This window comes from Amblyraja radiata, chromosome 1 (genome assembly GCF_010909765.2).
Source record: "Amblyraja radiata isolate CabotCenter1 chromosome 1, sAmbRad1.1.pri, whole genome shotgun sequence".
NCBI classification, from domain to species: domain Eukaryota; kingdom Metazoa; phylum Chordata; class Chondrichthyes; order Rajiformes; family Rajidae; genus Amblyraja; species Amblyraja radiata.
The window spans coordinates 186,463,122-186,487,122 of record NC_045956.1 but is presented as its reverse complement, the minus strand read 5'-3'; the positions used below and the strand labels follow the sequence as shown (position 1 = coordinate 186,487,122).

General features: G+C 48.9%; 1 protein-coding gene and 1 non-coding gene across 2 annotated transcripts; both read left to right on the top strand.

The window, feature by feature from the left end:
- The first annotated feature begins 737 nt into the window (after positions 1-737).
- On the top strand, positions 738-2,798 carry LOC116987980. The gene is made up of 2 exons (XM_033044390.1): positions 738-763; positions 1,706-2,798. Exons 1-2 carry the CDS (start codon positions 738-740, stop codon positions 2,796-2,798), a joined length of 1,119 nt encoding a protein of 372 aa, XP_032900281.1.
- Positions 2,799-15,140: 12,342 nt separating this feature from the next.
- LOC116983815 lies at positions 15,141-15,304 on the top strand. The gene has a single exon (XR_004414819.1). It is a non-coding gene; the product is annotated as a U1 spliceosomal RNA (small nuclear RNA).
- Positions 15,305-24,001: the final 8,697 nt, after the last annotated feature.

Here is a 24,001-nt window from a genome sequence, read left to right as displayed (position 1 = left end):
TCCTATCTCTGTACCTGTCCAAATGTCTTTTAAATGTTGTTACAATACGTGCCTCAGCTACTCCATATAGCAGCTCGTTCCATGTACCCACCACCCACTTGTGTGAAAGTTATCCCTCAGGTTCCTATTAAATATTTCCCCTCACACCTGAAACATGTGTCCTCCGCTTCTTAATTCCCCTACTCTGGGTAAAAGACTCTGTGCATTCACCCTATCTATTCCCCTCATGATTTTATACACCTCCATAAGATCATCCCTCATCTTCATGCGCTCCAAGGAATATTTCCATTAGTTCTATTCTATGAATGCCATTGCTTTGATGCCAGGAGCAAAGGAAGTAAAACGATTGTTGCTAAAAACATAAATTTCAAAATTTTGTTCAAATATTTCCCAAATTGACTTTAAGGCTTTTATGTTTAATCCTCCCTTCATATACACGAAAATGATTTCAAAGATGAAAGTATGCTTTTGAATATTCTGCATAGAATATTTGTATCATGATACACAAACCACATTTCAGAATATTGTTTGTATACCAGGTATGCAATGAACATTACACAAAAAGTGCTGGAGTAACTCAGCGTCAGGTCGCATCTCTGGAGAAAAATGATAGGTGACGTTTTGGGTCGGGACCCTTCGTCGGAATGAAAGTAGTGGGGGGTGGGGGGGGGGGGGGGGGGGAAGGGGGGGAGAGAACTGGAGGTGTGAAAAACCAGGACAAATCTGGGCCGGTACAGATGACCTCAGGCAGGGTGGTTCCATGGTAGGGCAATTGTTGGTTAAGGAAGGTGTGATCTCAAAACTGACTCATTGTTGCGAATTGTAGATCTGGTTAAACAACCAGGGTGGAGGAAGGGGACAACAGGGTGGGGAGTGTTAGTAGAAGTTATTTAAAATTTGAGAATTCAATATTCATACTGCTGGGTTCTAAACTACCCAAGAAAAATATGAGGTGCAGTTCTTCCAATTTCCGTGTGGCCTCACTCTGGCAATGGAGGTGGCCCAGGACAGAAAGATCAGTATGGGAATGGGAGTTATAAACCACAAGATCCAGTAGGCCTCGGTGGACCAAGAATAAGTGTTCAGCATAACAGTTCCCGCCCGAGTCCACGTTTGCATCGGGAACAGCGTTGACAAGAGATCGGGGCCCTTGTTAAAACTGACGGTTGGCGACGTTTCAGGTCAGGTCGCTTCATCAGACCAATGACAGGTGACGTTTCAAGTCGGGATAGTTCTTCAAACTGATGACGTTTCAGGATGGGGCTCATCTTCAGATGGATGATAGGAGACGTTTTGAGCCAGGACCCTTCTTCAGATGGTTTGCGGTGAGGTTTCAGACTTTTCAGGCTCTGGAGATGACATGCTTTCCTGACATGAAATGTCACGTATCCATTCTCTCCAGATGGTGTCTGACCCACTGAGCTACTCCACATTTTGTATTTTGCTCACTAACTTCATTAAGTTAGAAACAGAGCAGTACTGTCACCTGAGGCATTGGGAAAGAACTTCCACTTTTATACGAACACACTGGCCCTGAACGCTCATTATTTCACCGTGACATTTTCTCTGTAGATGCAGGATTAATCTTCTCTGAATATGTATTCATGTATCGATGTCTTGATGTAGTTCAGTTTCTGTCATTGCAATTTTAAGAATTTGTGTGATTGCAAAAATGAGATCAAATTATATTTTTTATTTAAAACAGGAACCAACATGAACTAAAGAGAACAGAAACCATACAACACTTTGTAAATCAGTTTTCTAAGTGGCAATGTCGAATGACGGGATACATACGTGAACTACAAGAGATTGCAAACAGTATTGATCGGTATCACAAAGGTGCCACAATTGCAAATGTCACAGGGTCTTCTGCAGGTGCTGTAGGAGGTGTGCTTACGTTTGCAGGAATAATTGCTGCGCCTTTCACTGCTGGCAGCTCCCTGATACTCACCGCAGTGGGAGCGAGCATAGGAGGAGCTGGTGTTGTCACTAACTTGACAGCTAGCATCACTGAATATGTTACACGGTCAAAGATGCAGAAAAGGGTAGATGAGATCATCAGACAATATAAAAATGATTGGAAAGTTATATCAGCACACTTGACGAACATCGACAGTAATCTCCAGTTCCTGTGTCTTCTTAGTGAGGAAGAAAATACCGAATGTGATTGTAATGAAGGCACAACAGGGGATTGTCAAAGGAACAGCAAAGTAAAGCAAGTCACCAGTAAACACAGGGAAAATTATTTGCCCAAAGTTAAAGATAGATTATATTTACAAGGGGTTAGGGAGGAAAGGAATATTTTCAACAAATGCAGGAAAAAGTATTTTGATGAAGTTAAAGCTGGATTACAATCTGGTTCCATCGGCGTTAACACATTTAAACTGACAGCATCAATCATGGGCAAACAAGTCTTACGCAAATCTCCTGGCCTTAGCAAACTAGCTGAGAAGTTGACATCTCTGAGTCGCAATGTTCGAAGAACACAGTATGCCCTGGAAACTGGGAAAGTGAAACAACTGCTTTATGGAACTCCTCTAGCTTTGTCCAAAACTACAAGAGCTGTTTCAGGAGTTGTGGGAGCACTCTTTATAGTGTGGGATATCTACTCTATAACTAAGGATTCTATTGAGCTGAGCAAAGGAAGTAAAACTGAAGTAGCTAAAAAGTTACGAGATGATGCTCAGAAGATAGATGATGCGTTAAACCTGTATGAGGACATATGCCAGTTTCTAAAAAGGTTCTTGAGAGAGACTGGGACATTGGATATTTCCAGTGGCATTGGACTTAGATCATAGGATACTACAGTAAGTGATCAAGCCCTTTGGCCCACAATGTCTGTGCCAAACATGATGCCAAGATAAACTGATCTCATCTGATTCATACTCCCCCTTTCCCTACAAATCCAAAAACCTCTTAAACACCACTATCCTATCAGCGTCACCACCAACCCTGACAGAGAATTCTAGGCATCTATCACCATCTAGGCAACATTCAATAGACAATAGGTGCAGGAGTAGGCCATTCAGCCCTTCGAGCCAGCACCGCCATTCAATGTGATCATGGCTGATCATCCCCAATCAGTACCTTGTTCCTGCCTTTTCCTCATATCCCAAGACTCCGCTATCTTTAAGAGCCCTATCCAGCTCTCTCTTGAAAGCATCCAGAGAACCTGCCTCCACCGCCCTCTGAGGCAGAGAATTCCACAGACTCACCACTCTGTGAGAAAAAGTGTTTCCTCGTCCAAGTATTGAGTACTTGCCATGAGAGATCTAATTGAAAAGCGTTTCCTCGTCTTCGTTCTAAATGGCTTACCCCTTATTCTTAAACTGTGGCCCCTGGTTCTGGACTCCCCAACATCGGGAACGTTTCCTGCCTCCAGCATGTCCAAACCCTTAACAATCTTATATGTTTCAACAAGATCTCCTCTCATCCTTCTAAACTCTAGAGTGTACAAGCCCAGCTGCTTCATTCTCTCAGCATATGACAGTCTCACCATCCCGGGAAATAACCTTGTAAACCTAAGCTGCACTCCCTCAATAGCAAGAATGTCCGTCCTCAAATTAGGGGACCAAAACTGCACTACTCCAGGTGTGGTCTCACATTCCCCGCATGTCCCCTTTGAACTTTGCCCCCCTCCCCCTCACATTAAAGCTATGACCTCTGGACATTGACCTTTCAACTTGGGCAAAAGTTCCGACTGGAATCTCTCTCCAGGGTACTTTCTTTGTAGCTACTATATGCCACTTTGTCCCACCCATCATTCCTTCTTATCCCCACTCCCAACAGACAGAAGGTAAGTTCATAAGTCACAGGGGTAGAATTCAGCCATTTGGCCCATCAAGTCTACTCCACAATTCATTCATGGCTGATCTATCTTTCCCTCTCAAAGCTCTTACAGATAGCAGAGTTAAGGGATATGGGGAGAAGGCAGGAACGGGGTAATGATTGTGGATGATCAGCCATGATCACAGTGAATGGCGGTGCTGCCTCGAAGGACTGAATGGCCTACTCCTGCACCTACTGTCTGTTGTCTATTGTCTAACCCATTCTCCTGACTGCTCCCCATAACCCTCCACACTCTTACTGATCAAGAATCTGTCAATCTCCACCTTAAAAATACCCAATGACTTCACCTCCACAGCCGTTTGAGACAACGACTTCCACAGATTCACCACCCTGACTAAACAAATTCCTTCTCATCTTCTTTCCAAAGGTATGTCCTTTTGTTCTGAGGCTATGCCCTCTGCACTCTTGTAAGACTTAGTGCGGTTCTCCTCCATCTTATTTAGCTTATTTAGCCACATTAGCTATAACCTCCATTTTGTACGCAGCATGCTGGTAGCATTTTAAAATATTGGCCACTACAGAAATCTGCAAAAGCCTGTGAATACAGAAGCCTATGAAGGCGACCATCACTGTCTCAGTGAGAGTGGAGATAAGAGCCGTTCTCAGCCGTCTACAGGGCTCGAAATTAGAGGTTGCCCGGGTGCCACTGGCCACTCAAAGTGCCGCCGGGCAACCTAAACGGCGAGTCATTTTGCCCGGCTTGGCAACTTGGTTTATACCGAAGATATACCGTGGGAAAGATGCTAAGTGTGGCGTGACGGAGGGTCGGAGCGAATGACGGGCCCCGCACAGCAGCAGCGGCGGCTCCATCTCCTCCTCCTCCTGCACCCCGCCCGGCCTGATAACGCAATAGGATCTTTGCTGTTAGCGGCCGCTGCTGCCACTCCGCCAACGGCGGTTTCAAAACAAACCCTTGGAGGAGGGAGGTGTCGGTCAGAGGCGGAAGTAGTAGGGGGGAGTGGAGGGGGGGCTGAGGATAGAGCACGGTGATTGGAGGAGGGAGACGTGCCAAAACACTCTCAGCAGCCCTGCACTGCAGCCAGGATTGATCCCAGTTTCCGGCGCTGCAATTGCTGCCGAACCGCCACTGGACCATCCCCGTCCCCGCCCGAGAGCCCCCCCATGCCCGGGGATGGCCAGAGACGTCGGGAGTCAAACGGGAGCGGTGCCCCCAGGCCCACAGCCAGCGCTGCTCAACTCTGCCTGTCCCTGTGTGGATTGAGACAGGGCTGTAGGCAAGACAGGCAGAGTTGAGCTGCATTTAGCGCTGGATTGAGCTGAAATTACCGTTCACAGGGCCTCCGAAGCCTCGCGTGTGTGTGTTTGTATGTATGTGTGTGTGTGTGTGCGCGCATGCGTGCGCGGCCGCCAAGATATTCTGTCCCCCGGTCCCCTCCATATTTTTATAGTGATTTGAGCGATGATGCCGGTGTTGTCCGAGGAGCGCTGACCTTCCTTCCCACCTCCTCTGCCCATTCCTCTCTCTCTCTCTCTCTCGTACGCCCCCCTCCACTCCCCTTATCCTGGGACCCCTCCTCTCCATCCCGCACTGATCCCCATTCCTGCCTCTATTCAGTCCTCACTGACATCCCCTGTGCCCCCCTCCTCATCTATTCATCCTGCACTGATCACCCTATCCACCTCGCATTGATTCTCCTGCCACTTCCCATCAATCCTACAGTGGTCCCCCAATTCATCCTGTACTGGCCCCCCTTCCCATCCATCTGCACTGTGCCACCCCTTCATCCTGCACTGCTCCCTCCATCCATCCTGCAAAGTTCCCCCCCATTCAACCCACTGTCATTCCCCGAGCTCTCCCCTCACAATTTTACCTACTCCAACCAACATGCACTAATTCCCCTGCCTCAATCCATCCAATCCGCACCGATTGCCTTCTCAACCACCCCCCCCCCCCCCCCCCCCACTGCCACCTATCCATCCTGCACTGATTCACACACTCACACACACACCCCCGACCCTATTGTGCTGGAAATGTCTTCAGAACGAACATTGACTATGTTTGATAACGGAATGCAATCAAATGTGTTTTAATTCCCAATGTTATTATTTGTTTTAATCCATAAAGATGGATTAATTAAATTGTGAGCACGTGAAACATTAAAACCGCAGTGTTCGATTGTCACTGCTACCATTGACACGTTATTACAGAATTCATTTTAACAGCAAATCAATGCTCTTAATATGGAGTATCAGTGCTGTAGTTATTTAATGAGCAACATTCACAGCTGTACGTTGTATTTATCCACGTTTTACTTCTACAGTTGGTCATATACATCACAAATTTGGTCAGGAGATATTTCAGTTGAAATTTTAACGTTAATTCTGAAGTGGGAATGACGGAATTTTTTTTTTAATTTGTTGCTTACAAACTTTGTATCTTCATGCTGTTTACAGCACATACAACTAATCTGAATGTCCGGTAATGTGGCATCTTGACACCTTTAAATATATTGCCAAAGGAACATTTGCTGCATTTATGTCCTTTGGCCATCTCTTGTTAGTCAGTGTAATGTTTAACCTGTCAGATGGGTATAGTCAGTTTTAACAGCTATTATCATAAAATGCCTTGCAACCTGTATATTTTGTTGTGGATAAATTATGTGGGAAGCGAGAGTGTTTCTGTACCAATAGCAATAACGACCCATGCTATGGCCATGTCATGGTAATTTTCGGTCCTTCACAGACATCATGCTTGCATCAATCTGTAGTGTGCATGGTTAAGCATATATGTTATCAAGGTCCAGGATTTATTGACACAAGTTGATCATACGCTGAATAATCCAACCACATTTTCGTTTGGAAGTGGAAAGAAATAATAAAAATTGCATTAATTGTAATGTGTAAAAAGAGTTGAGATACTGTATTATAATTTTGCTGTATGTCATTGTGGTATATATCATGTCTTGATTGGTGAATATGTTTAGTTTGTGACTTTATTTGAAGCAGAAATAATATGTGAATGCTTCATTGAGCATAATTCCGACTGGTAACTACACACTTCGTCTGAGCACATTATCGCACACGTCATGCAAGCCGTCTTAAATGACCACCTAAGCTGTCATTTGGCAACCTAAAAAGCTGCCGAGGTTGCCCGGCTGGCAACAGGGAAAAAAGTTAAGCGAGAGCCCTGCGTCTAGCATTCCATTGCGATACCAGCAAGCTGTATGGGAGGGGCAAGGTATACAATAGAACTGTTCTTGCCTGCGCAGCTGGTCTGTCTCCCACTGTACTCCTGCATTTCCCCAAATGTAACTAATGGGATCCATTGTGTTTAACTAAGCTTCTTTGTTACTAGCCATGTGGCTATGGTCGTTTTATCAGTATATAGATGCTTGTAATTTCTCTGTATCGCCAGTCTATGGTGTGGACATATGTGCACACTGTTGGATGATATTCTATTTCACCCAGGTGACTTAGTAAAGAGCTTTTCACAGAGATTTTGACTCTTTGATTTTTCTACACTTCAAGCAGAACAAATTTTAACACTCTCCCACTAGTGGAAACATCCACTCCATACCCACTCTATTCCTTTCCCTATATGAAGAGTTTCAATGAGGACCCCCCTCATCCTTCTAAACTCCACTGAGTACAGGTCCAGTGCCATCGAACTCTTATGGATTATTCCAGTAAACCCTGGGATCATTCTCGTAAACCTCTTCTGGACTCTCTCCAATGCCAGCACATCCTTATGGGGCACAAAACTGCTAACAATACTCCAAATATGGTCTGACCAGTGCCTTATAAAGCCTCAGCATTACATCCCTGTTCCTTCCTCCAGCCTCACAATACATTTCTCTTCTCTCCACATCTGATACCCTTTTGTCTTTTCCCTCAGGTAGTTTTGTCACTTATTCTACACATCTGCCAATCACCACCTCATACGTAGCCACCAATGAGCTTTGATCTCCATTCCCTTTGTCCTATTTTCACACTTTACACCACCTTATGTACGTATCTCCCTCTCCCGACATGAGTGAAGGGTCTCGATCCGTTACGTCACCCATTCCTTCTCTCCAGAGATGCTGCTCTCCAGACGCTGCACAGGACGGCACGGATAGAGTTGCTGCCTTACAGCAAATGCAGTGCCGGAGACCCGGATTCGATCCCGGCTAGGGATGCTTTTCTGCAGGAAGTTTGTACATTTTCCCCGTGACCTGCGTGGGTTTTCTCCGAGATCTTCATTTTCCTGCCACATTCCAAAGACGTACAGGTATGTTGATTAATTGGCTTGGTAAATGTAAAAATTGTCCCTAGTGGTTGTGGGATAGTGTTAATATGCGGGGTTCGCTGGTCGACGAGGACCCAGTGGGCCAAAGGGTCTGCTTCCGTGCTGTATCTCTAAACTAAACTCAGAGATGCTAGACACAAAATGCTGGAGTAACTCAGCATCTCTGTAGAGAATGAATGGGTGATGTTTCGGGTCCTTCTTCAGACCCTTCCTCAGAGATGCTGCCTGACCCACTGAGTTAATCCAGCACTTTATGTCTTTTGCTCAAGTTTCCAGCATCTGCAGTTCCAAGAGTCAAGAGTGTTTTGTCATGTCCTGAAATTGAACAAAATTGGAGCAGCACAATAGATATGTGAACATAGTAATCTGTAAAACTCATAATAAACAACATAAAAGATCAGTATATATTTATATATCTCAATATAACTAAAAGTCTGTGTCTTGTTTGTGTGTGTGTGTGTGTATGTGTCAATCTGGTTAATACCTATTTTCTTCCAAACACTAGGCCACACCCTTCCCATTTTAACACATCCTACTCACATTTTTCCCCTGGTGGCGATAAACATCTCATCGGCCCCACGCCCCCCCAAATTCACCACCCACCCCCGCACCCCTCACCCCCCCCCCCCCCCCCCCGTACCCCTCAACACCTCCCCTCCCCTCCGGGGTGAACGCGGACTCTGCACCCACCCCCCCATTCCTTTGTCATCTAAAAAGTTTCAGAAGTGATAAATCTGGCTGTAAATTTTTTTAATCGCCCATGGTTCTCATGGGTTTTTACATACCAAAAGAAAACGCCTCTGAAGCAAAATTTACAACCAGATTTATCACTTCTGAGACTTTTTAAGATACCAAGAATCAAGAAAAAACACAAATAATGCCTTACTGTTACGCGATAATTCCCAATATTTTTAATTCTGATATCTGCACGGCCAATGTTCGCCAAGCAATTTAGCTGTTGTTGTCCCTTCAGCTCTCGCTTCTCTTTACCTTCATTTCACTTCACTTTTGGAATTCTGAAGTTGGGTACATGTCTCTCACACTTACCCCGACTTCCACAATTTTTTACAGCTCAAAAATTCAACATTTTGGCGGTTTTTAACAGGTTGGAAAGTACGCGTTTCTTGCATTAATAACATATACCGGAAGTTACGGATGTCCTCCAGATGGATTGAGCGGCTACATGCGTCAAGCCCTATGACCCAGTGACCTTACGTGCAACCCCCCTATAAATTCATGACAGTGAGATTTATAAATCATGTTATATTGTGAATTCTTGTGTGAATTTGGACACTTACGCTATTTAAAAATGTTAACCTTTTCTTAAGAAATGGATAGATGTTTTGAATTTTGTAATTAGCTACAATTAGGTAACTAACCAATTATATGCTTTAATTTCAGGTCATCCAAGTAAGATTGTTTCATATTTGTTTCAGAATGCTTCAGAATGCTTCAATCTATAATAACTGAAATAACTGAAAATTTCATTCAGTTCTCTTAATATTTAAGAAAGTTATTGGCTTTTGTCTTCGATCAGAAGAAAGACTAGATAGACTTGGTTTATACTCTCTAGAATTTAGGAGATTGAGAGGGGATCTTATAGAAACTTCTTAAGGGGTTGGACAGGCTAGATGCAGGAAGATTGCTCCCGATGTTGGGGAAGTCCAGGACAAGGGGTCACAGCTTAAGGATAAGGGGGAAATCCTTTAAAACCGAGATGAGAAGAACTTTTTTCACACAGAGAGTGGTGAATCTCTGGAACTCTCTGCCACAGAGGGTAGTCGAGGCCAGTTCATTGGCTATATTTAAGAGGGAGTTAGATGTGGCCCTTGTGGCTAAGGGGATCAGAGGGTATGGAGAGAAGGCAGGTACAAGATACTGAGTTGGATGATCAGCCATGATCATATTGAATGGCGGTGCAGGCTCGAAGGGCCGAATGGCCTACTCCTGCACCTAATTTCTATGTTTCTATGTTTCTATCACAGCTTTTGTGTTAAGTCAATGGAAAAAGCAATAGGGAACAAGATGCTAATTTCAGTATGAAAATGGTCATAAATGTTTTAATACTGAAGATATGAAAGTGAATTAGGTGTCAAATTAAACTTCTTTTTATGCTTTATCTGATGGGATAAATTGCAGACTTGCATTTTATAATCTCAAAGTTTTGTAACAGTTAATATTTGTATACGGTATATCTGATCTGATTGCACAGCCTCTGCACATCAAAGCTTTTCACTGCACCTGGGTACACACGTCAATAATAAACTAAACCTAAAATAAAACTCCATGTCCCGGGGGATTATGTCCTAATTCCCCCGCTATTGAGGGGAGGTTTGCCGGCCTGGGGTGTGAGGGCGGCTTCTCATTCCGCCGCTGATGAGAAGGGGGAGGGAGTAAAATGTCGAGGTAGCGTTGGGTTCAATGGGTGTCTGAGGGGGGCAGCACGGACTCTATGGGCTGAAGGGCCGTCCGGCTGTGAACACGGGACAAAGTGGGACAACACTCACACTCACTGTCACAGACAGGTTGCGGTTACCGGGAGTGAGGCGACCACACGTCATGTCCGCGGGTGAACTCTCCCCCCGCGCCCGGCGGCGCCGCTCCCTTCCCGCCAAACGGCCGCCCAGCACACTGCGCACGCGCCGCAACCGCCCGCCAGCGACCGTTGGTGGGAGGAGATGCTCGTGCGCCGGGGCCGGCGGTTTGATGCGCGTGCGCTGGTACATTTGGTCTGATGGATGTGGACACTCGGATGCCGGCCATCACTGGGGGGGAGAGGAGAGAGAGAGGAGAGAGGGAGAGAGGGGAGGTGGAGAGAGAGAGGGGGAGAGGGAGAGAAGGGGAGGAAGAGGGAGATGGGAGGGGAGAGGAGGGAGTGATGGGGAGGGTGAAGGGGTAGGGAGGGACAGGGAAGAGGATAAGGGATAGAGGGAGAGGTGGGTTGGGTGAGTAATGGAGTGGGGGGGTGGTGATGGAGATTGAGATTGAGGGATGAAGGGAGAGGGGGAGGGATAGTGAGGAATGGAGAGCGAGTGATGGAGGGAGGGGGGGGGGGGGAAATGGAGGAGGTGATGGATGGAGGGTGAGGGAGGGGGTGAGGTATAAAAGGCCGAGGGATGAAGGGTGAGGTGAAGCTTCACTCAAATCCATTTTATTTTTCATTCACTTAATGAATTTGAAAGCCACCAGTGAAGCTGATCTTGGTTCCCCTCATTGCTGTTATGTATTGGGAAAAGGGGAAGTACAACAAGATCGGGGGGGACCTTGTACATCAGTCTATGAAAGTAAGCATGCAGCTACAGCAGGCAGTGAAGAAAGCGAATGGCATGTTGGCCTTTATAACAATTGGAGTCGAGTATAGGAGCAAAGAGGTCCTTCTGTAGTTGTACAGAGCCCTAGTGAGACCACACCTGGAGTATTGTGTGCAGTTTTGGTCCCCTAATTTGAGGAAGGACATTCTTGCTATTCAGGAAGTGCAGCGTAGGTTTACAAGGTTAATTCCCGGGATGGCAGGACTGTCATATGCTGAGAGAATGGAGCAACTGGGCTTGTACACTCTGGAGTTTAGAAGGATGAGCACATATCCTCCCCATGCATGAACTGTATATTGTAAGATGTTGTGTTTTATGTTATGTTTGACGGGAATCAGCCTACCTTGTAACATCCTGTACTGAACCTGAATTCCACCAGCTTGACTGTGTGGTCATTAAATAATCTAATCTAATCTAATCTAATGAGAGGGTATCTCATTAAAACATAAAACTGGGCTTGGACACGCAAGAGGCAGGAAACATGTTCCTGATGTTGGGAGAGTCCAGAACCAGGGGCCACAGTTTAAGAATAAGTAGTAAGCCATTTCATATCAAATGGCGGTGCAGGCTCGAAGGGCTGAATGGCCTACTCCTGCACCTATTTTCTATGTTTCTATTTATAACGGAGACGAGGAAACACTTTTTCGCACAGAGAGTGGTGAGTCTGTGGAATTCTCTGCCTCAGAGGGCGGTGGAGGCAGGTTCTCTGGATGCTTTCAATAGATAGCTAGATAGGGCTCTTAAAAATAGCGGAGTCAGGGAATATGTGGAGAAGGCAGGAATGGTGTACTGATTGGGGATGATCAACCATGAGCACATTGAATGCTGGCTCGAAGGGCTGAATGGCCTACTCTTGCACCTATTGTCTATGGTATCGGCACCTTGCAGGTCATCTGATGCTGTGGGCTGCAGCAGTCAGCAAAGAACAAGTGGTTGCAGGGGAAAGTACCTGGGGAGGGGGTGGTTTGGGTGGGAAGGGACGAAATGATCAGGGAGTTACGGAGGGAACTGTCTGCGGAAAGCAAAAAGGGGTGGAGATGGGAGCATGTGGTTAGTAGTGGGATCCCATTAGAGGTGGAGAAAATGTTGGAGGATTTTATTTGGAAGAAGGATCCCAACCCGAATCATCACCTATCCATGTTTCCCAAAGATGCTCCCTGACCCGCTCAGTTACTCCAGTACTTTGCATCTATTTTTGTAAACCAGCATCTGCAGTCCATATTGCGAGTGGGGGGGGGGGGAGTGGGAGCAAGAGTGGAACTTCGGGATTCCGAGGAGACACATGCGACAACCTCTATGGTAGAAGAGGTGAACCCCCGTTCCCTAAAGACGAAGACATCTCGGATGATGCTCTACAAATTGAAGGAACAGCACTTCATATTTAGCTAGGACAACTTACAACCTAATGGTATGAACATTGGTTTCTCTAACTTAAAGTAAACTTGCATCCCCTCTCTCTCCGTCTCCACCCTAGCCCTCTTGCTAATATCACCATTTGTATTCCTTCGTTATCACTGCGTCCGCAGTCCATCAGGGGCTCCACCTTTCCTGAGTCATCGATGCAGGCTCTGCTCGGTTCTGCACCTTCCCATACCTCTAGTTTCCCCTTCCCTGACTCTCAGTTGGATGAAGGCTCTCGACCCGATATGACACCTATACCATTTCACCAGAGATGCTGCCTGACCTGCTGAGTTACTCCAGCATTTTGTGTCTATCTTCGGTTTAAACCAGCATCTGCATTTCCTTCTTACACAACTCTACTTCGCCATTCAATGATTCAATTGTGGCTGATTTATCTCTCCCTCCTAACCCTATTCACCTGCCTTATCCCCATAACCCCTGACACTCGTACTAATCAATGACACCCGTACAAATCAAGAACACTGGATGAGGTTAGAGGAGGTACACGTGAACCTCAGTCTAACGTGCAAGTTTCTTCTTACACATTTTATCTGAAGTTCTTTGTTTCTACTAATAATATTCAGTTCCATGTTATTCCAGGATGAGACCTGTTGCACAGTCTGTGACCTTGCGTGTAGACACAAAATGCTGAAGTAATTCAGCGGTTGAGGCAGCATCTATGGAGAGAAGGAATTAGCGACGTTTCGGGTCGAGACCCTTCTTCAGACTCACTGTGACCTTGCATAACTGGTGGCATTAAGGGCCTTGGTTCTGTGTGTCCTGGCTGGGTGCCGAGGCACGGAGCGGCCATGAGCGATGGATTGGATTCGCAGCGACATCCTCCTCTATCCGACGAGAATTCTGCAACACCCTTTCTCGCTGCACCTTCTCTATGATTCCTCCCGCTTTTGCGAATCTTTCATTCATTTGTTCTACATATAGACATTTGTCTACATTTCTCGTTTCCCTTTCCCCTGACTCTGTCTGAAGAAGAGTCTGGACCCGAAACGTCGCCTATTCCTTCCCTCCAGAGAAGATGCCTGACCAGCTAAGTTGCTCCTCCACTATAACACTGCCTCAAGGCTGTGTGCTCAGCCCTCTCCTCTATTCCCTCTTCACCCATGACTGCATCCCTAAGAATGGCTCCAACGCCATCATTAAATTTGCCGACGACACCACGGTGGTAGGACTGATCAGTGACAACGACGAGTCAGCCTACAGGGAGGAGGTCCAGCACCTGACAACCTGGTGTGCCAACAATAACCTCGTCCTCAACTCCAAGAAGACGAAGGAAATTATTGTTGACTTCAGGAAGAACAGAGGGGGCAGACATACCCCCATCCATATAAACGGGACTGAGGTGGAGCGCGTCTCCAACTACAATTCCTCGGGATACACATCTCGGAGGATCTGTCCTGGTCCCTCAACACCTCCAAGCTGATCAAAAAGGCGCAGCAGTGCCTTTACTTCCTGAGGGGGCTCAAGAAAGCTCACCTGTCCCCCCAGATCTGGACCAACTTTTACTGCTGTACCATCGAAAGCATCCTGCCCACCTGCTTCACGGTATGGTACAGCAGTTGCACCGTAGCGGACAGGAAGGCACTACAACGGGTGGTGAAAACCGCTCAGTACATCATCGGTGCCCCGCTCCCTGCCATGGATGCCCTCCACCGAAAACGGTGTCTGAGATGGGCCGGGAAGATCATCAAAGACCCCTCCCACCGTAACCATGGACTGTTTGCCCTCCTCCCATCAGGGAGGCGGTACAGGAGCCTCAGGTCTCGTACTAGTAGGATGAGGAACAGCTTCTACAACAACACCATCACATTGCTGAACTCGGACTCCCGCCGATAGATTTCTCCAGTCTCTCGGTCCACATTGTTTGCTTATTCTGTATTTTTTATTTCTATATTGCACTATTACTACGGACTGACGCTAAACTGCATTTCGTTGTACCCATATTTGTATCTGTGCAATGACAATAAAGTTGAATTGAATTGAATTGTTACTCCAGCATTTGTATCTAACTTCGGTGAACGAAACGTCAGCGGTGGAGCAGACTGCCACCCAGAGGCGATGCTCAGTAGTTGCAAGTCGGCGGCAATTGGGCAAAGGCTGCTTCCTTTAAAGGAAGAAATGCAAATAAAGTGAGCAGCAGGGAAAACGGGCAAATATGAAAAAGATCAGAGGCAAAACGAGAAAAAGGCGAAAATATGTCCTTTTTTCTGTTTCGGCAATCAAGTGCAATATAACATGTTACATTTTTGGCTCGTACTGACTTGAAAGAGTAATGGTAGAGGTTGGTTGGGAGAGAGCGACGATATTCTAGCATACTTACCTGGCAGGGGAGACACCATGATCACCAAGGTGGTTCTCCCAGGACGAGGCTATCCCATTGCACTTCGGGTGTGCTGACGCCTGCGATGTCCCCAAATGCGGGATACTCGACTGCAAAATTTGTGGTAGTGGGGGACTGCGTTCGCGCTCTCCCCTGATTTACAAATGAAAAACAGAGTTACTGAACACTGAAGATACTAGAGGAGCAAGATAGACCACTCCTACGAAATCCAATGGACTGACGTGTGGCACGTAATGGAACTTCCGCCACTTTAGGAATAAGACTCCGTTATGCAAAGATCTTATGCTCCGCTATAGGATCTTTGCCGTTATGCCTCTCGCAGTTTAATCCACGTCAGTCCATTGGATTTTGCAGGAGTTTATCTTGGTCTTAGACCATTATGATCTTTGTTTATAATAAATAAGGTGCTTTAAAAAAAAAGGGATACTGCTTCTAAAATGAGCGACAATGCGCAATGAAAGGTCTTTGGACCATATGCATTCTATGATCTTTGGTATAATCAGTGTTGTGGGGGAACGGTATGAGTGTTTCTGTGTGAGTGGCAAGATAGAGATAATAGATTTCAAAGTTCCTCATGGATCAGAAGCAACTTTGATTTAAAGCAACTCATGATGTACATGAGCTGTTCTCATGATGTACATAAGCCATAAAGGCAATTATATTTGCCTTTATTTTTTTTGCCTATAAGATATAAGGAACATAAGCCATAAATATTGCTTATATTTATCTATCTATATTACTAAATCTCTGATCTTGACCGCATTTGGCCCACTGTGCTGCGATTTCCGACAGAACGCCACCACCTACAGCCGTCATTTTGGGCCACCTCGCTCAGAGCCCCTCTCCGCCTTACGGATGCGGAGGATTTTTCCGATCGATGAAAAATCAGAGGGACATTAATATTAAAAAAACATTCACCATTCCCTCTGCTGCCCCTGCTGGAGGGAGGGGGAGGAACTATAAAACCCGGAAGTGGTGTGCCTCAGTTAGTCTCTGCAAGATGGATGAAGCCAAGGTCACGTCTCTCTGAGCTCTGAATAATACTGAACAAATGTCTACACAACTGAGTACCCTTAATGTGGTTTGAAAATGAAAACATGGTTTGTTTGAAGTAAAAAGGCACTGCCTGCAAATAGTTGTTTGGGTGCTTTGGCTTGAAGTTGAAAGGCACTACTTACTGCACATGGTGGCTTGGGTGCTTTGGCTTGAAGTTGAAAGGCACTACTTACTGCAAATGGTGGCGGGTGATTTGGCTTCAAGTTGAAAGGCACTTCTTACTGCAAATGGTGGCGGGTGCTTTGGCTGGAAGTTGAAAGGCACTACTTACTGCAAATGGTGGCATGAAGTTGAAAGGCACTACTTGCTGCAAATGGTGGCTTGGGTGCTTTAGCTTGAAGTTGAAAGGCACTACTTACTGCAAATGGTAGCTTGGGTGCTTTGGCTTGAAGTTGAAATGCACTACTTACTGCAAATGGTGGCTTGGGTGCTTTGGCTTGAAGTTGAAAGAGCTGCAAATTGCTGATTGGAATCGTAGCAATGGCAGCTGCAACTGGAGCGGGAGGACAGGGTATCCGCAATACCCTGTGCAGCCCCTGGATACCGGGTTCATCGCAGCAGCCGATGGGGCCCAGCTCCAGGGCATCGGGAGCAGTGCAGTGGCCGTTGGGCCCCAGCTCCGGGCAACCGGGAGCATTGTAGCGGCCGATGGGCCCCAGCTCCGGGCTAGTCAGGTTGGACCAGGAGAAAGCCTTCGACAGGATATCACACACATACATGAGGGACGTGCTCTCCAAAATGGGTTTTGGGGAGGGAATCCGAAATTGGATCAAACTGCTCTTCACCAATATCTGTAGTGCAGTCCAAATCAATGGGTGGGAATCAGGCAGTTTCCCTGTAAGGTCTGGAGTCAGGCAGGGTTGCCCTCTCTCTCCTGTCTTGTTTGTCTGCTGTATTGAACCTTTTGCCGAGTCCATCAGGAGGATGCGAGCATAAGAGGAGTGACATAGCCAGGCAGTGGGGCATTCAAGTCAAAACCTCCCTGTACATGGACGATGTCGCACAAGGAGCAGAGGCCAGAAGGGGTTGGCAAGCCCAAAAAACCCCCCAAAAAACGATCTCTCTCCCTGACAGAAGGCAGCAACCTCTCCTCGTCGGAGGATGAGGCGAACGGGAAACCCCACAGGAAGAAAACCGGGGAGGAAAGGAGAAGGTCCAGGCCGATTGTCCACCAGCACCAGGAGACCGAGAGCAGAGCAACGGTCGAGAGGCTCCAGCCCCAGGACATCGGGAGCAGAGCAGCGGTCGAGGGGCTCCAGCCCCAGGGCATCGGGAGCAGAGCAGCGGTCGAGGGGCTCCAGCCCGAGGACATCGGGAGCAGTACAGCAGCCGTTGGGCCCCAGCCCCTGGAGACTGGGATCATCGCAGCAGCCGATGGGGCCCAGCTCCAGGGCATCCGGAGCAGTGCAGTAGCCGATGGGCCCCAGCTCCGGGCAACCGGGAGCATTGTAGCGGCCGATGGGCCCCAGCTCCGGGCAACCGGGAGCATTGTAGCGGCCAATGGGCCCCAGCTCCGAATTTCCGGGAGCAGTAAGTCTGTCACCGCGCCCCAGCCACGAGAGATGGGGGAAGCGGCGCACCCAGAAGATGGTAAAACGAGCAGCCCCCCCCCAACGACACCTTGGGTTACGACACGGGAAACCCAACCTGTTGAGGATGCCGGGTACCTGAGCCCTGGAAAGGTGAGGCAATTCACCGAAGCGGTGGGCATGAGAGAACACGAAAATGGTCAGTGACTAAAGACAATGGAGCTCAAACTGGCATCTTTAAATGTGCACAGTGTGAAGAGCACTGCGCGATGTGTTAATACCTTACAGTACCTGGCCAAGGTCAAGGCAGATGTGACTTTTCTCCAGGAGTGCGGGTTGCCACATCTACGCTGCTATCGGAGGTGGTCGCGATGGTGGCCCCACGGACTGTCGTGGTCGGAGGGTAATGACTGTCGTGCTTCCGGCCTGGGGATCTTGCTGCGGGGAGGGAACTTCGCCATCACTGAGGTCAGGGAGGTGGTTGGGGGGCGTCTCCTCGTGGTGGATGTTATGTACCGTGGTTCTCCGCTCCGGTTGATTAATGTGTATGCCCCACCCGTGCGGAGCGAGCGGCTGGCCGTTCTCCAGCAGCTCCCAGTGCTGTTGGTCAGTGTTTTGTTGATAAACGGAACACTCGACCTTCAACGGCCATTCGTGGGTCCAGTTGACGTTGACGTTATTAATTTGACGATCATTTGTTTGTAAACTGTCAGCATAGGCAGTCTTTGATTGTGTTAATACTCTATGTTTATTTTTATTTTTTGAATAAAAGTAGTTTCATAATTTAAAAAAAAAAAAAAAAAAAAAAAAGTGCTGTTGGCCACGTCCCGGCAGCTCGTTCTGGCCGGTGACTTCAACTGCATCATTGATGCGGCTGGACGATCCGGCAGTGCCAACAACAGACTGGACAGCACGTCCAAGTTCCTGATGGAAACGGTAAAAGACGCAAAGCTGCACGACACCTTCAGCGACCCTGCAGGCGGGTCCCAGCCGCGGTTCACCTGGTGGAGATCGGACGGTTCATCCCGATCCCGGATAGACTTCGTCTTCACGACGAAGGCCGTCACGGTGAGACACACCGACCTCACGCCGGTGTTCTTCTCTGACCACTGCCTCCTTCAGGCTTCCTGTCACCAACAGGAGGACCGGAAGGCAGGCAGAGGGACGTGGAAGTTAAATGTGAAGCTGTTGACCCCAGAGAACGTTGAGGAGCTAAAGAGGGACTACGCATGTTGGAGAACGGTGAGGCCCCTCTTTGACTCCCCGACACTGGTGGGAAGCAACCAAGGAGAACATTAAGAGGTTCTTCATAGTTAAAGGGGTTCAGAGAGCAAAACAGAGTCAGAGGGAATTGTGCCAACTCCAGACAGATTTGCAACAACTGCTCCTTCTGTGCCAAGTACAGCAGCCCCGAGAGCACCTCACACCTGATGACCAAATTTTTCCCGGTTATGGAGAGGGAGCGTTGCCTCCACAGCTCCAGCTTCTTCCCCACCTTGGCTATCCGCTCCAGCCAATTCTTGTTACTCGCCTCAGCCCCCCCGAACCAGATCCCCAGCACCTTCAAAAAGTCAGGCTTGATGGTGAAGGGGACGGAAGATCGGTCGGGCCAGTTGCCAAAGAGCATGGCCTCGCTCTTCCTGCGGTTCACCCTGGCTCCCGTGGCCGACACAAACTGGTCGCAGATGCTGATCAATCTGCGGACCGACCTTGGATCCGAGCAGAAGACGGCGACATCGTCCATGTACAGGGAGATTTTGACTTGAATGCCCCCACTGCCTGGCAATGTCACTCCTCTTATGCTCGCATCCTTCCTGATGGACTCGGCAAAAGGTTCAACACAGCAGACAAACAAGACAGGAGCTCGGCTCTTTATCTCTGAATCCTCCAAGATCATCTTCCGATCCAGGGTCAGCCATGTGGAGCAGGATGAGACGTGCTCACGTTTCTTCTTCCATAAGGTTCACAGGGGGAGCTCTGTGATCAACAGCCTTAGGGAGGAGGACGGCTCGGTAGCATCCTCGCAGACAGACATGCTGAGGATCTGCAAATCCTTTTACACGGAATTGTATGACAGAAAGGCCACAGACAGCACCGCCTCCCAGAACTTCCTGTCCTCTATCACGGAGGTCTTGCGGGAGAGTCTGGACCAACCACTGACCCTAGAGGAGCTGACTGGCTCCATCCGTTCCTTTGACTCAAGTAAAACTCCCGGAAGCGATGGCTTATCGGCCGAGTTGTATTCGGCTCTGTGGGACTGGGTGGGCCCGGACCTGCTGGAAGTGTACAACGACATGCTTCTAGCCGGCAGCATGTCAAGACTCCATGAGGAAGGGCAGCATCACCCTAATCTACAAGCAGAAGGGGGAGAGGAAGGATATAAAGAATTGGAGACCCATAACATTGTTGAATGTGGATTACAAGATCCTGTCTAAGGCCATCGCCAACCGGGTCAAGTCTGCTCTGGGACGGGTGATCCACCCGGACCAAACCTGTGCTGTACCTGGCAGGAAAATCTCAGACAGCCTAGCGCTGCTGAGAGATACCATCGCCTACGTGCAGGACAGACGGGTGGATGCCTGCCTAGTCAGCTTGGACCAGGAGAAGGCCTTCGACAGGATATCGCACACGTACATGAGGGACGTGCCCTCTAAAATAGGTTTTGGGGAGGGAATCCGAAATTGGATCAAACTGCTCTACACCAACATCCGTAGTGCAGTCTAAATCAATGGGTGGGAATCAGACAGTTTCCCTGTAAGGTCTGGAGTCAGGCAGGGTTGCCCTCTCTCTCCTGTCTTGTTTGTCTGCTGTATTGAACCTTTTGCCGAGTCCATCAGGAAGGATGCGAGCATAAGAGGAGTGACATTGCCAGGCAGTGGGGGCATTCAAGTCAAAACCTCCCTGTACATGGACGATGTCGCCGTCTTCTGCTCGGATCCAAGGTCGGTCCGCAGATTGATCAGCATCTGCGACCAGTTTGAGTCGGCCACGGGAGCCAGGGTGAACCGCAGGAAGAGCGAGGCCATGCTCTTTGGCAACTGGCCCGACCGATCTTCCATCCCCTTCACCATCAAGCCTGACTTCTTGAAGGTGCTGGGGATCTGGTTCGGGGGGGCTGAGTTGAGTAACAAGAATTGGCTGGAGCGGATAGCCAAGGTGGGGAGGAAGCTGGAGCTGTGGAGGCAACGCTCCCTCTCCATAACCGGAAACATTTGGTCATCAGGTGCGAGGTGCTCTCGGGGCTGCTGTACTTGGCACAAGTGTGGCCTGTCCCTCCCTCCCATGCCACAGGGTTCACCCGGGCCGTCTTCCAGTTCATCTGGGGGTCGAGGATGGACCGGGTGCAACGGGCCACAATGTACAAGTCGGCAGACAACGGGGGTAAAAGCGTGCCCAACGTCGCCCTCACCCTGATGGCCACCTTTGTGTGTGGCTGCATCAGGCGGAGTGTAGAGCCAAGGCACGTGGGCACTAAGTGCCACTACCTGCTGAGGTTCTACCTGTCCCCGGTGTTGCGAAGGATGGGCCTGGCGCAGATGCCACGCAATGTGCCAGTCAGCTGGACATTGCCGCCCCATCTGTCGTCTGTGGAAAGGTTCTTCCGGACCAACACCTTTGACCACAAGTCCATCGGGCAGTGGTCAGCACGGAATGTCCTGCAGGCACTGCATGGAAAGGACTCGATGGATCCGGTGGCGTGGTTCCCAGAGCAGACTGCCCAGCTTGTCTGGCAAAATGCCTCATCGCCAGAACTGACCAACAAGCACCAAGACCTGGCTTGGCTGGCGGTGAGGGGAGCCCTCTCAGTTAGATCCTTCCTGCACCGTCGGTACCTCACTACCAGCGCACGCTGCTCCCGGGACGGTTGCTATGGAGACGAGACGGTTGCCCACCTCTTTGCAGAGAGTGGATTTGCAAAAAGAGTCTGGAGAAATATGCAAGGGTCCCTGGAACGATTTATCCCGAACAGCTCCGTCACAGAGGACTCTGGGATTTACGGACTGTTCCCAGGGACACATTCAGAGACTGACATCGAGTGCTGCTGGAGGGTCATCAACTCAGTGAAAGACGCTCTTTGTTCTGCCCGAGCGTTGTTCACCACCCAGCAGAGCGAGATGTCCATCAGGAAATGTTGCCGACTGGCCCACTGCAGACTGCAGGAGTACGTGCTAAGGGACTCGCTGAAGCTTGGTGCAGCCAACGCCAAGGCTCGGTGGGGGAGGGCCACAGTCTAGGTTCCTTCCGCTGCATGACATGGGGGGCACGGTATGGTGGAGACGCCCCTCAAAATAAGGGAAGGTATCCCACGCCAGGGGGCGACATGAGTGGCACGGGTTGGGGACAGTTTCGTGGAATTTAAAAGATGTATCAAATGTATTGAACAATTTGTATAGCCTACGAAAATGTCGGATGAATTTATCGCACGGTTCACACATTGTATATATTTATTACTTGGACAGGGGCCACAGAGTGGCACGGGTGGGGGACAGTTTTGTGGAATTTGAAAAATGTATTCGTCAAAACCTCCCTGTACATGGACGATATCGCCGTCTTCTGCTTGGATCCAAGGTCGGTCCGCAGATTGATCAGCATCTGCGACCAGTTGGAGTCGGCCACGGGAGCCAGGATTAACCGCAGGAAGAGCGAGGCCATGCTCTTTGGCAACTGGCCCGACCGATCTTCCATCCCCTTCACCATCAAGCCTGACTTCTTGAAGGTGCTGGGGATCTGGTTCGGGGGGGCTGAGTCGAGTAACAAGAATTGGCTGGAGCGGATAGCCAAGGTGGGGAGGAAGCTGGAGCTGTGGAGGCAACGCTCCCTCTCCATAACCGGAAAATATTTGGTCCACAGGTGTGTGGTGCTCTCGGGGCTGCTGTACTTGGCGCAAGTGTGGCCTGTCCCTCCCTCCTACGCCACAGGGATCACCCGGGCCGTCTTCCAGTTCATCTGGGGGTCGAGGATAGACCGGGTGCGACGGGCCACAATGTACAAGTCAGCAGACAAAGGGGGTAAAAGCGTGCCCAACGTCGCCCTCATCCTGATGGCCACCTTCGTGTGTGGCTGCATCAGGCGGAGTGTAGAGCCAAGGCACGTGGGCACTAAATGTCACTACCTACGAAGGATGGTCCTGGCGCAGATGCCACGCAATGTGCCAGTCAGCTGGACATTGCCACCCCATCTGTCGTCTGTGGAAAGGATCTTCTAGGCCAACACCTTTGACCACAAGTCCATCGGGCAGTGGTCAGCACGGAATGTCCTGCAGGCACTGCAGGGAAAGGACTCGATGGATCCGGTGGCGTGGTTCCCAGAGCAGACTGCCCAGCTTGTCTGGCAAAATGCCTCATCGCCAGAACTCACCAACAAGCACCAAGACCTGGCTTGGCTGGCGGTGAGGGGAGCCCTCTCAGTTAGATCCTTCCTGCACCGTCGGAACCTCAGTACCAGCGTACACTGTCCCCGGGATGGCTGCTATGGAGAGGAGACGGTTGCCCATCTCTTCGCATAGTGTGGATTTGCAAAAAGAGTCTGAAAGGGTCCCTGGCATGCTTTATCCCGAACAGCTCCGTCACAGAGGACTCTGTGATTTACGGACTGTTCCCAGGGACACATTCAGAGACTAATATCGAGTGCTGCTGGAAGGTCATCAACTCGGTGAAAGATGCCCTTTGGTCTGCCCGAGTGTTGTTCACCACCCAGCAGAGCGAGATGTCCGTCAGGGAATGTTGCCGACTGGCCCGCTGCAGACTGCAGGAGTACCTGCTGAGGAACTCACTGAAGCTCGGTGGGGGAGGGCCACAGTCTAGGGTCCTCCCGCTGCTGGACACGGGGGGCACGGTATGATGGAGACGCCCCTCAAAATAAGGGAAGGTATCCCACGCCAGGGGGCCACATGAGTGGCACGAGTGGGGGACAGATTTGTGAAATTTGAGAAATGTATATAGACTGTATTGAACAATTTGTATAGCCTCCGAAAATGTCGGATTAATTTTTCGCACGGTTCATGTATTGTATATATTTATTACCTGAATAAAGTCTATTTTGAAATTAAAAAAAAAAAAGGATCCAGAAACTGAGCAGAGCCCGGACGAGATGTGGGGAGCGCTGCTACTGGTGGTGGTGGGAGCGACATTGCTAACCCATCCATGCAGGACCCAACCCAGGACCCATTTGGTAATTCTCTCTCCCCACTCTCTCTCCCACTCACTCTCCATCTCCCCACTCATTCTCCCTCCTCTTTCTCTCACTG